General features: G+C 36.4%; 1 protein-coding gene across 9 annotated transcripts in view; it reads left to right on the top strand.

Annotated features, from left to right (window-relative positions):
* Window positions 1–5,694: 5,694 nt before the first annotated feature.
* LOC139983352 (uncharacterized) overlaps window positions 5,695–13,120 on the top strand; it is a 28,096-nt gene continuing 20,670 nt past the window's right edge. For 2 of the 9 annotated variants that reach the window (XM_071996883.1, XM_071996882.1), the window contains exons 1-2: window positions 5,701–6,424; window positions 12,527–12,574. In XM_071996883.1, coding sequence (XP_071852984.1) covers window positions 6,372–6,424; window positions 12,527–12,574 — 101 coding nt within the window. In that variant the 5' untranslated portion in view covers window positions 5,701–6,371. Of the gene's footprint in view, window positions 6,425–7,627; window positions 12,650–13,120 lie in introns of those variants that run through there. The other 7 variants (XR_011798618.1, XR_011798615.1, XR_011798621.1 and 4 more) reach the window with 6 other exon arrangements.

The raw sequence follows: 13,120 nt of genomic DNA, 5'->3' as shown, positions 1-13,120 counted from the left end.
CTAAAGGAAAATATGCATACTAGCACTGCAATATCCAATGAGCAAATTGGGAAACAAGGAACAAGTTTTCTTTTGAGACAAAATTAGGTGAAATCATGCTAGTTGCTAATGTAGGAATCTTCCGAATTAGAGTTTTTTTCTTGTTAATATCTTAACAAATTTTTTCCATTCGAAATAGCATTGAGTTTGACCCACAGAAATTCATTAAAAGTCACGGGCTTAGCCAGGATTTGCAAAGTTGTATGCACGACTATCTGAGCGGAGTGCCACCATCGGTTGGCGCGGAGCGTACTAGAAAATTTTTGGTTTTACAAACCCCTTCCCGAGTGAACATTCTGGTTCCCTGGCCTCTTGCTAACTTGAGGCACCTCAATTTTTATGTAGAAAAAAACACATTTTTAACCTGAGGAAAAGTGGGGGGCACGTGCCCCCTGTGCCCCCCCCCGTTCCGCCGCCCTTGGTCCAGGTATACAATTGACTAGTTAGAAAAAAAATGATCTTGCAAAAAGCGTGGTAGCCCAGATGAACTGCGCTTACGGTGGTGTTACACGGAAATATTCGGGCATCATGCCGCTAAATAAAGAAAATCATGGAATTGTCGGGCAAAAATTTGAAAAAGATTCGGGCAAGCTACTGCATATTTATATATATATATATATATTTCCAGAGGACAAGAAATTCGGGCAAAAGTCCTGAAAAATTCGGGCAGCCTAAGAGGAAAACAAAATATATATATATTTTTTCTCCTCCTAGGCTGCCCGAATTTTTCAGGACTTTTGCCCGAATTTCTTGTCCTCTGGAAATTTGGGGGGGGGCAGTCTGCCCCCTGCCCCCCCCCCCCCCGCCTCGTACGCCTATGTGTAGATGTTGTGTTCCTGGATTTCCAGAAGGCCTTTGATAAAGTTCCCCACCAGCGTATTTTACTTACGCTGAGGAGTATGGGTGTCAATGGGAATTTACTCTTTTGGATCGAGAATTGGCTTGGTAATAGGAAACAGGGTGGTAATTAAAGGCTGTGCTTCTTCTTGGCAGGACGTTACTAGTGGGGTTCCACAAGGGTCTGTATTGGGTCCCTTGTTGTTTGTTGCCTATATAAATGACATCGACGGAGATATTTTGTGTACAGCCAAGAAATTTGCTGATGACACCAAATTGTATTCTGAGGTCTCTTCCAAAAGCGATTCTGAGAAGTTTCAAACGGATTTGGATAAGGTTTTTTCCTGGTCTCAGGGGTGGCAAATGCTTTTAATATTGATTAATGCAAGGTAATGCACATTGGTAGTAGTAACCAAAAGTTTACATACAATCTTAATGGTGTGGAGTTACAGGAGGTCTCTGTTGAAAGAGACCTAGGTATCTACATTGACTCATCTCTGCAACCTTCTAAACATTGCCTTGAAGCTGCTAAAAGAGGTAATAGGGTTTTAGGTATGATCAAGAGGAACTTCAGTTTTCTGAAAGAGGACATCGTAGTTAGGCTTTATAAGCAGTTGGTTAGGCCTCGTCTGGAGTATGCTGTGCAGGCTTGGAACCCTGATTTTGCTAAGGATAAGGAAGTACTTGAAAAGGTCCAGAGGAGGGCTACTAGGATGATTAGTTCGTTAAAGAGTGTTCCTTGTAATAGGCGGTTACAACTGTTGAATCTCACCACACTGGAGCTTAGGAGGTTACCTGGGGACTTGATCCAGGTTTTCAAGATTGTGTATGGTTTCGAAAATTTATCCTTTACCGACTTTTTTCATGTTTGCTCACAGTAGTTGTACCAGAGGTCATTGTCTTAAACTCCAAAAGTCACATAGTAGGATTAATATTCGGCATAACTTTTTTTCTAATAGGGTTGTGAATGAGTGGAATGGTTTGCCTGAGAAAGTTGTACTTGCAAGTAGTGTCAATGGGTTTAAGAATGCTTTGGACAAGCACTTTAAGCATTGTAATCGGGTCTGAGTGTTTGTGTCTTCAGTTTTTTGTCTCTCTCTATAGGGTCCTTGATGGGGACTTAAGTGTCCCTCCTGATCCTTTTTTTTTCTACTAAACTAAACTAAACTATCATCATCAAATTTAATCAAGTCGTAATTCCAAAGGCAGCCCAGGAAGGAAATATGCAAAAAATCCGTGAATGATACATGAGAATCACTAAATGCCAGTTACGTGCTAACACCAGCATCGTCTTTGCACAACATGAGCAAAGACATTGGAGCAAGCATGTAGCGATGCCCTATATGCCGATCCCAGCCTCAAGAGCCACTTCAACCGCGCGAAATACCAATATGACCGTGGCAAGCATGACCCTGACCTCAGATCATGGCATACCAGACAAAGTTGTCAGGGACAGTGGAAGTCACTATACAACGGTCAACTGTTCAGAACATTTGCAACGTTGTGGGAATTCGAACACATTTCTTCCAACCCTTCCTAGCCACAAACGAATTCATCGCGGAAAAGTCAGCATTTATCCTTCAGAAGCAACACCAGTAGACTCAGACGTACCATCTCCAGCAGAACTACTCTTTAACAGGAAGATTCTTTCTACTCATCATACACTAATAACAAACATCAACCCAAGGAACAAATAAGCACAGAACTTCACAGCCGATAAATCCAACAAAGACTACCTTTCGGTTTAAAATTTCACACCAAAACAACCCTCACTACGGTGACAGGGAGTAGGGAGGGGAAGCCTGGTCGACTTCGGGCAGGTTAGCAAGAGTTAGAAGCAGACTGATATGTAGAAAGGAGTAAAGTTAACAAGCAAATCAAGAAATCAAGTACAATTTAACAATACTAACAACATAGGCCAAAAGATAAAACAAAACCACTAGTGGTTTAGTTTTGTAAGTGGTTTTGTAAGCTTACACCACGACATCACAACTCAGATAAAACACATGGCAGTTTCAAGCAGACACAAGACACGCAGGTAATATCGGGGCACGCACAAGACAATTCAGGAAGACAGATAAAGGCACGTGAGATATTAAATATTTAGACCATCATTGTTCGACTAAATAATTAAATCAATGTCAGTGTATATCCATTAATTTTATAGAAGTACAGTATTACAGCTTTTAAATGTCAAGCAAAGTGTAGTTATTACAAGATCTCGTGTAATGTTAATTAAGAAATATTAATATGACAACCAACCTTTAAATTAATGAATGTTCAGAAATCATTGTCAATCTACAAGGACAGTTTAAAAAAGGGGATATCATATATAATGATATGTATGTATGTCATTTATATAGGATCAACTTTGTTAATGTACTTTGTGATACAGGTTGGTACTTTCTGATAGGGGCAACGTATGTCGAGCACAACTGGACGTGGCACCTTAACTTTGAACAGCTGTAACTCAAAAAGTACAAGGCCGAGTACGCTCTAGATTTGCAGACCTTCCTATCTCACTAATATATCCTATATGGAAAGATCCAAATGTAATTTTGAAATTGAAACCGCTGCAAGGAAATAAGAAATATCTTGAAATGCTGCAGCTGTCAGTGACCCTCACTAAGTCTTGTGCTATACATTCCATGAATTGAATTTTAGTGTAGTTTTGTACTTAAATTAAACATCTGAACATCCGAAGTCCTCAGAACACCCACGATGGCTTAGAATACATTCCTAGGAAACATAACTGCTCTCTCTCTGACATTATTTTCTTGCTTTAAACTCGCTACGAAATAACAAGAGTCACCGAAACGCTGGCGGAACGTGCGGGTCCTTGAGATATGATATTCCATAGGGTTAAATTTAGTTTGATTTTGTTGGTTTAAAATTTTAAAACGTTGCTCGGCCGTTCTCTGCAGTTGGTCTTTAAATAAAATTAATCGGTCTCAAAATTGATCTACTGTACACCAGTCCTCCGTTCCCGTTGTATTGATGCAGTATCCTTTGGTAGTTATGAATTTAAAATTGATGTGGTGTTGAAAGTAAGCAATGACATATTCTTTAAAAGAATGAAAAGAACACTGAGGTGACTGCTCTTCATGAGGTAAACTGTCCACGCATATAATTTACCTCTACTTTTCAGGAGTTCGTCTAATTTGTTCCCCCCAAACAATATCATGTTTATCAACAAAATTTGTGCATTCCGCCAATGCACCCTTCTCTGCTAGAAATTGAACACCGAAAAACAGAGAAAATGTAATCTTAATGTAGCCCTATCCCACCCTACCATTCCCCTCCATCCACCCACCTTGCCACTACTTCCACCCTTTCTTGCACGTTTGTTCACTCAGCTTTCCCATGCTCATAGTATTATGACCTCAACCCACCCCACCTTTCCAATTCCTCCGAGCCACACCGTCATTCCATCCACTAAATTACCCTACTCGTTTACTCATTCCACCCTGTCAAACCATACATGAGACAAATATCCACGACATACTAACGAATGTGTGACAAATCAACACATTTAACTAAAGAATGACATTACACCATGACGAATATCTTTGCAGTAAGGTTAAAACCTGAAGTGGAGCTTTTGATCAATGAAAACGGGGAAAGGTTGGAATGCAAACTTCACTGGGTTTCTTTTGGATACGAAACTAGGAATTGCAATTACTAAAAGTGTTAAATGAGTTTTCTCAAATCTCCGTAAGCCGATACTCATGGCTGGTACAGCAACTACTGTTCATGTCCCACAACCGTGCATCAGTAATTACTCATTTGTGTTCGTAACACGGTATCAACTGCACTATAACAACTGCAGAGCTGTTAACTTATTCCCATGTAAGACAAAGAACTGCGCGACTGTACAAAGAGTCTATGAAGATGAGAACTCCTAGGAGATGAAGTAAAGGAGGTTCGGTACCGCTTGATTCCACTTCACACCTCTTTTTTTTATTACGCCAATTCGTCATGCCGAGAGCGAAGAAATGCCATTTTGGATGTATACTTGACCTGGTAATAGCATAAAACGAAAAAATACGACTTTTAGAATCGCGTATTAATGAACTCAGACTAAATGGTTGGTACAACAACTACTGTTCATGTCCCACAACCGTGCATCAGTTATTACTACTTCATGTTCGTAACAGGACATGAACAGTAATTACTGTACCAGCTATGAGTATATGGAATCCCTTTAGCTGTTCAATTAGTAAAGGTTAACGATTGAGAATTTTCAAGAATTTGATTACTAGATTTTGAAAATGACACTTTTAATACTATAATTGTTCACAGTTGCACCAAGCAAAGAGGTAAACTACAGCATTTGTTTGACTTTTTTTCAGAATGATTATAGTCAAGCCACTGAATTTCTCATACCAAAACATATTGTCCCGATATCTTTTCAGTGCATTAATTGTCATCGTGACATGTAAACTTATACCTAAAATAACACATGCGGCTAATTGTGCTTATCATAATGTCAATAAAATTGCCAAGTAGGCAATGTTATTTTAACTTTATCTCCCTGCTTGCGATTACTATTGCTTTGCCGTCGTAGTTTCACTTTCCATCTAGAACATCAGTTGCTGTTATTCTCAGATTTCAATACAACTGCCAGTTAAGCAATATGATTTTCATTTTCTCTTCTCTGTTAACCATTGTAATTGCTCAATTCTCAGATGTCGATACAAATGCCAGGTATGCAATATTATCTTCATTTTCTCTTCTCTGTTTGTCATTGTTATTGATCGATAATTCACACATCGTAGTTTTCACTCTCAATCTAGAACATTCGTTACTTTCGTTCTCATACTTTCTCAGTTACACATTTATATTGCGCAGTAGAACAGTCAGTGTATATATCCCACACAAAAATATAAATGATATTCCACCCTGTAAGAAACATTCTAACGGATTGAGAGACTTAAACGCTTCAAGTAGAAAGATAACGTAACATTTTGATAACGGATGGAATCATAACTATACGTCCAAAAACATTCTAACCAACTATCAGAATAGGGACACTTTCGTGGAGGTAATAATCGAATCTTTAAATATTCCTATCAGCCAAATGATTACTGGCAGACTATCTTCGTGGCTTACAGAGGAATGGACAAACAGTACTCATATCACTGATATTAAACAAGGAAATGTTGCGTGTCGTGAAAAAGAGACGACATCTATCATAGTACAAAGATGGTTGTCCTTTCATTTCAGTGGTGGACATTTTTCTTCATTTGGGATGTTCATCACGTCATTGCGGATATAAATTTTAGACAAACAATAACTGTTAATCTTCACGACGACCTGATTCTGAACTGTTCTACTCTAGAGGAGGTAGCGAATAACTCACTAACATGGTTTCACAATGACGATACTTTATTCGCAAAATCATATCCATTCAATCCAAAAAATAGTGAATTAATACCAAAGAGTCATTCATTACATATCAGGAACGTTTCTTTATCGAACGAAGGGAACTATTCATGTGTGGAGAGTATTCACCACGTAGTTGTGGAGTATCAGGTAGAAGTAAATGGTAAGTTAAAGATGCATTCAGATTAGAAAATGATCTACAGCATTCCACTTGGTTGGCTCTATCATCGACCATTAATCTGCTTGTATCACCAAATAATTTAACAACAACAACATTTGTTCTAAATAAATATAAATTTAAACTATCATATTATTTTGTATTTTAAAATTACTTATTTGTAACATGTTCTACTTCTTCTATGGACGTAGACTAAGTTAAGATTCAATCTAGTTGGTTTCTAGTTCGACCGTCTAAGCACACGTCCTTGTATGCGTGAACATTAAAATGCCACTTAAACTATATAGCTGCTTGTAACGGAAATATTGAGTAATTGCGAAAAACGAATAAAGCATACAGACCCTAAAAAGGCAATGATAAAAAAATGAATTAATATATCTTTATATATATCTCTATATATCTTTATATTTTTTATATATATATTTATATATATATTTATATATATATTTATATATATATTTATATATTTGTATTTATATATATATATATATATATATATATATATATATATATATATATATATATATATATATATATATATATATATATATATATATATATATATATATATATATATATAAACTACAAGGACGTGTACTTAGACGGTCGAACTAGAAACCAACTAGATTGAATCTTAACTTAGTCTACGTCCACGGAAGAAGTAGAACATGTTACAAATAAGTAATTTTAAAATACAACATAATATGATAGTTTAAATTTATATTTATTTAGAACAAATGTTGTTGTTGTTAAATTATTTGGTGATACAAGCAGATTAATGGTCGATGATAGAGCCAACCAAGTAGAATGCTGTAGATCATTTTCTAATCTGAATGCATCTTTGCATATATATATGTATATATATATATTTATATTTATTTATATTTATATATATATTTATATATTCGTATTTATATATATATTTATATATATATTTACATATAAATATATATATATATATATGTGTAAATATATATATATATATATATATATAAATATCTAAATATCAAAGAAAATGTATCAATATATATATATATATATATATATATATATATATATATATATATATGTATATATTGATACATTTTCTTTGATTTTTAGATATATGATATATATGATTTTTGTTAGAAACTATAAGATGTCATTTCGAAAATAGAGTAGTTTTTCTCTTTGGAGATTTTTGCCCAGATACAATATTCGATAATATATTTTAATTTGTATATTTTGTCAGCTGATGATAATTTGATATTATAGATTGCTTAATTTATGTTACATACTTTTAATTGTAGCTAGGATCGTAGAAAGCTTTAGAAAGACTTGCACTAGCTATGACAAAAAGTTTTTCCTTTTAACAATACATATAAAGTGTAGGTCCTATATTGAAATCTACGGTTGCGCCTTCTTATAACAAACAGTGTTTGTTTATTTTCTTATTTAGTTCTTCCAATACTGTTTTACATTCAAGTTTGAAATTGTAATGTAACTAATGGAGATTATTCCGTATCGAGACGAACGAGACACTGGATAAGTTCTGCCATATCCTTCGTGTTAACCCACCACTGATCTTCAGTGGTCGGTCAATAATGAAAGAATTCAGCCAAGAAACGTCGAAGATTTTTCGGAACTTAGCCAAAATAAAATATCTAACACACAATCTACGCTTCGTTTCCATCCTCCAACCACAAATGGAACTTTATTCGATGTTCAGCTGTTTCCGCTAATCGAGAACTTCTATGACTATGATAAGTCTTTATTGTTAATGATAAGGGTAAATATCGAATATTCACTGAACTTTCTCTAATTGCTGTGGTTTTGATATCACAGCGACTAAAAACCTTATGTTTTACCTCAGCATCAATTAATTTGTTCAATAAAATCTGACGCGTACGGTATATTTGGATAGAAAGTAATGAGATCAAAACTGGCCTAAAATCTTCGTGGCTGCTTTAATTGTTATGTTATAAAGCATTCCTTCATTATTCGTTAATCGGAGGAGCGTATTAAAATAAAATTACCACTTATGATGCCATTTTTATAGTAATATATAAGGTAAGTTGGAAAACAAAATGAATACCGAGCACACTTCCATTGATAAGGATCTTATTTAAACAAGGAGAGACAAATATGGCTTGATGATTCGTCCGTATGTGATATCACGGCCTGTTGCGCAGGTTAATATATCAATAGAATTTCAGTGTATACATTTGAACACACCATGAAAACGGGAGTTCAAACATTGTGTTCTAAAACATCATTTTCATTACCTTTTGCGAGTTCTTGCCTAAACGTTATGCCGTTAAGGCCTTTTTACTTCATTCCTTTGAAATCTTAATAACAATGTTAAATTTCTTTACTAAGGTAAGGATTGCATTTTCTGTATAATTTCTTTCTTTAAAACAAAACTTAATCTTTTTTTAAATTTGAGGTATTTTACCCGTTTTGTTATCTGTGTTTCCTAGGTTACTTCAAATCATGGTTGATGGTATGAACGTCACCTTTTCGAAGATGTCAAATATCTCCTGTTTTGTCCTGTAATCAATACCATGGGCGTCAATTCTTGGGGACGGGGAACACGCCCCCTAACATTTCGATGGGTGGGGTACACCATATCAAATGCCCCCCCCCCCAACGCACACACACATCTGGAAAAAGAGCAGTGTCGTGGCTCTATTCGGTTAGGGCTTACACATCTCAAGATTCATATCATCAAATATTAGAAGTTCAGTTCTATGAAAAGTGACCGAGATTTTTCACATCGGTAGACCTACAACTTTTGTCTGTTTGTCGCGACGAGCCAAACTTGAGATTGAAACCACAAGCTGTGTGCGGATAACGGTGCGGCCGGAGCCTACAACTAGCGATTCCAGTAGAAGAGTAGTGCGCTCCGTCATTATCATAAGAGACGGCACTTCATAGCTAGAGCCAAAGCCTGCACATATTTCTACACAGAATCAAGTAGATTTGTTTAAGATCTTTTATCGTATTACAGGATCATCAGTGCACAATGTTTTGCCTACCAAGTTCGATACTCCCAATCTTCCAAATTTGTTTGCTGATTATTTTGTATCTAAAAATGCTAAGATAATAAGTGATCTTGATTCAGAAGATCAGGTTTCTATTCCTCCAGGTAACGGCCGTGACTGTCATTACAAAATTAGCTGTTTTACCCCCACATCAGTAGAAGAACTTCAATCTATTTTGCAATGTTCTAAACTCAAAACTTGTAAGCTCGATCCATTACCTTCAAATATTTTACAGAGATGTATGCCTATGTTATTACCATTATATGCTCAAATATTCAACAACTGCTTAATAAAAGGCATTTTCCCTAGTACCATGAAGCTAGCTATTATTAGACCCTTATTGAAAAGTATAACCAGGATCCTAATACATTAAGTAATTATAGACCTGTTTCAAATCTAAGCTTTGCATCCAAACTACTAGAAAAGATTGTTTCAATTCGTATTCACGATCTTCTGTCCAAACTTGATGCATATCCACCTTATCAATCTGCCTATAGGTCTGGTCACAGTGTAGAAACTGCATTAACAGCTATTTCTGATAGGCTGTTAATATCCCTTGACTCTCGTCATGCAGTTATAATGTTACTTTTAGACCTTAGTGCAGCATTTGATACTATAGATCCTTTTTTCTTGATAGATTTCAAAAATTGTTCGGATTTTCTGGCACAGCTTTAGACATTTTGAAATCTTACTTGACTGACAGAATATTTTAGGTTCAAATTTTAATCCATCAATCGTCAAACCATAAACTTAATTGTGGTGTCCCACAGGGAAGTGTCTTAGGTCCCGTATTATTTACTTTATATACTAAGCCTCTCAATGATTTATTAGCTAGTAAGTCTAACATCTCTTTTCACATGTATGCAGATGATACGCAGATATGGACTAAAGTTACCTAGATGACCCAACTGATATCCAAACTAAAGTCAGTTTAATTCAGAGCAACTTTTCTTAAATCAACACTTGGGTGAAACTTAACAAACTGAAACTTAATCCTTCTAAACTTAAATCTTAGTTATTATTATTATTATTATTTGTTGTTTAGGTGTGGATGGTGTTTCAAAGACGGTTCCCGTTCCCTAATATTGGGGAAATGAAAAGGGAGCATATTCCGTGGCAGCGCATCCCATGTTACCTTGTTGTTGAGTGACACCGGAGTTTACTCCACATTGAGAACACTGGGTACACGGTGGTTACATAGTTCGCTCCGACCAGAATTCACCCTATTACCAAATGCAGATCCACCTAGCAACCGAGGTAACTTGCGTGAGGACTCCAACGAACAACCACTGATTTATTTTTATTCCTTCATCACTTTAGCCACCACTCACATGGGACCTATTCTAAGTCTGACAATACATGCGCATGTGTGAGGTCCTAAAAATATAAATTAAATGGTTATTTTTTGCCATCCTTGTTTCAAATTTCATAGAAATTTATTCTCGTAACCTAGCAAGTCATTTAAAGTGACACAGTGGCATTGGAAGTGTGTCACGAGTGGCATTACAAGTCATTGGTGGTTTAACATGCTGGCGTATGACGACTTTTGACCAAATTTGCGCTAAGCTCACTATACGAACTCGGATCTGGAATGTGCGCAATTAGTTAGTTATTTAAATTATTAATAATGGCGTATGAGGAAATGAACCAATTTGTGGTATGACTCCCAGGATGGCAAGTCGAGAAACTCACATGCAGTCGCGGCGAATAGCTTCTTTCGCATATATGTCAGGGGACCTTTTGGGACATCGTTCCTATACAAGCGCGTAGCCAACGGGGCGAAGGGGCGACCCTTCGTTTTTATAATATCGCTACTAATTTCAAATAGGAAATGCTAAGATGCAACTTGCAAGGCCTGAGAAGTGCCATTTCTAGCGATCTGGGAGGCATTTTCGGCCAAACATTTCTTCTACGCTTCACGCCTACTCATTGTGCCCATTTCGAAGTACATTTATTCAGAGATTGTTAGTTGTCTTGGATTCGAACAAATTAGGGGTATTCCAACTTGAAACATGGGCAAAATGGAGCTGGGTTTTCCAGTTCGCTGCATCACTTGTCAACTTGCACTGGGTTCAATGTTCATGTCAATTGGAATCACTTATAAAAGAAATAATCCACCAAAAATTAAGGCCGCTTGAACTTTATTGCAGATTTCTTGAGTGACGAATATGTAATTTACTCCCGAAATCACGCAACTAGATATGCTGCTATCCAGCCTGGCAAGTGCCATCTCCAGCGATCTGGCAGGTATTGAAATCTGAAATTTTCTTGGTATACTGCATGCCAACTCATGGTGGCGCTCCTCTTAGATAGTACTTACGGCCGGAATACTCGAATCGATTACGTCCCCCCACCGCCATGTTTCAAATCGGATTGACGCCCCTGATCAATACCATTGAATAACATAAATTGAACGGTTGAAACATAAAAAAAACTACTACCCACCGAGTGTAAAGTTCGACATTTAGAAAGACTGCTAACAATATAGTTTTCGATACACAGTGAACACTTCAATTGCATCCAGAATTCGTTAATGGAGCCATAACATGTGTTTGAATCGTAGAGGGTATTTTAATTCAAGGTAACATTGGGATCCACCTTCATACTTTTGGAAAGCTTAAACTACTTATCCGTTATGTTGGTTAACATCTGACAAAACTAATGAGAGGAATTCAATACACATAACAAAACAAACAAAAAGTACCAAGACAAATATCCTACTCTTTTTTTTCTTTGCTATAATATAATTTAAATAATGCACTCTTAACAATCAGGCAAAAACAATTAAACAATAAAGTTATTATAAATTTAAGAGACAATGTTAACTACACGTGTATAGTGAGATAGCCCTGTTCTACACTTTGGTCTCACCATAGGCCAGAGACCAAGAAGGCTCACTCTACACATACCAGTATATACTTTACCATCACATGTCTTGTTACCAAATGTCCTAAGCAATAATACTGAGAAGATTTCCAAACAGTTACACTTATTAAATTAGTGCCAAGTACTGAGTTTTACATGTTTATAATAATATTTACAGCCAGTTTCATTTCATTTTCAGCAAACGAGCAAAAACAATTCTCATCTGTAGAAGTCTCATCTGTAGAAGGTATATTACAGATTTTAAACATAAGCACCATTTGTTTCAGTTTCACGTCAACTCTCGCGTGTGTACTTAAAAAGGGTAAGTTCATTATAATATCGGGTCAAAAGCATGACCAACAATCGTTTTCGTTTATTTCATAGTGGAGGGGTGTTACAACTGTTACAACCAGAGCCGTATATAGAGAGAGTTTGGCCAACTGGCGATTTGTGACGTCATACGCAATCCATGGGCATCAAAATAGGTCCAGTTGTCGTTACCAGTTGCGCGAAACACGAAAAACACCACACACAATATATAGCAGCTTTGCACACTGTGCTCGTTGCGAACAAACGAAGCGACTCAGAATGTCAGATTTTGACAGGCATACGAGGAACAAAATGGATATCAGGTAATGAATTAGAGTATGCGTTAGTTAATGACATTTACGTTTATCTTCACACCTGAAATGCATAGAAAACTAGCTGAAAACCTGTCATTACACTTGTTTATTTTACGCCTCATACTAGTACTAGTCCTACTTTAGTCATACAAACGAAAAGCACACATCAC

This window comes from Apostichopus japonicus, chromosome 16, assembly GCF_037975245.1.
Source record: "Apostichopus japonicus isolate 1M-3 chromosome 16, ASM3797524v1, whole genome shotgun sequence".
Taxonomy (NCBI): Eukaryota; Metazoa; Echinodermata; class Holothuroidea; order Aspidochirotida; family Stichopodidae; genus Apostichopus; species Apostichopus japonicus.
Note: the sequence above shows the minus strand (reverse complement) of the source record. Positions and strands in the feature narration are given on the sequence as shown.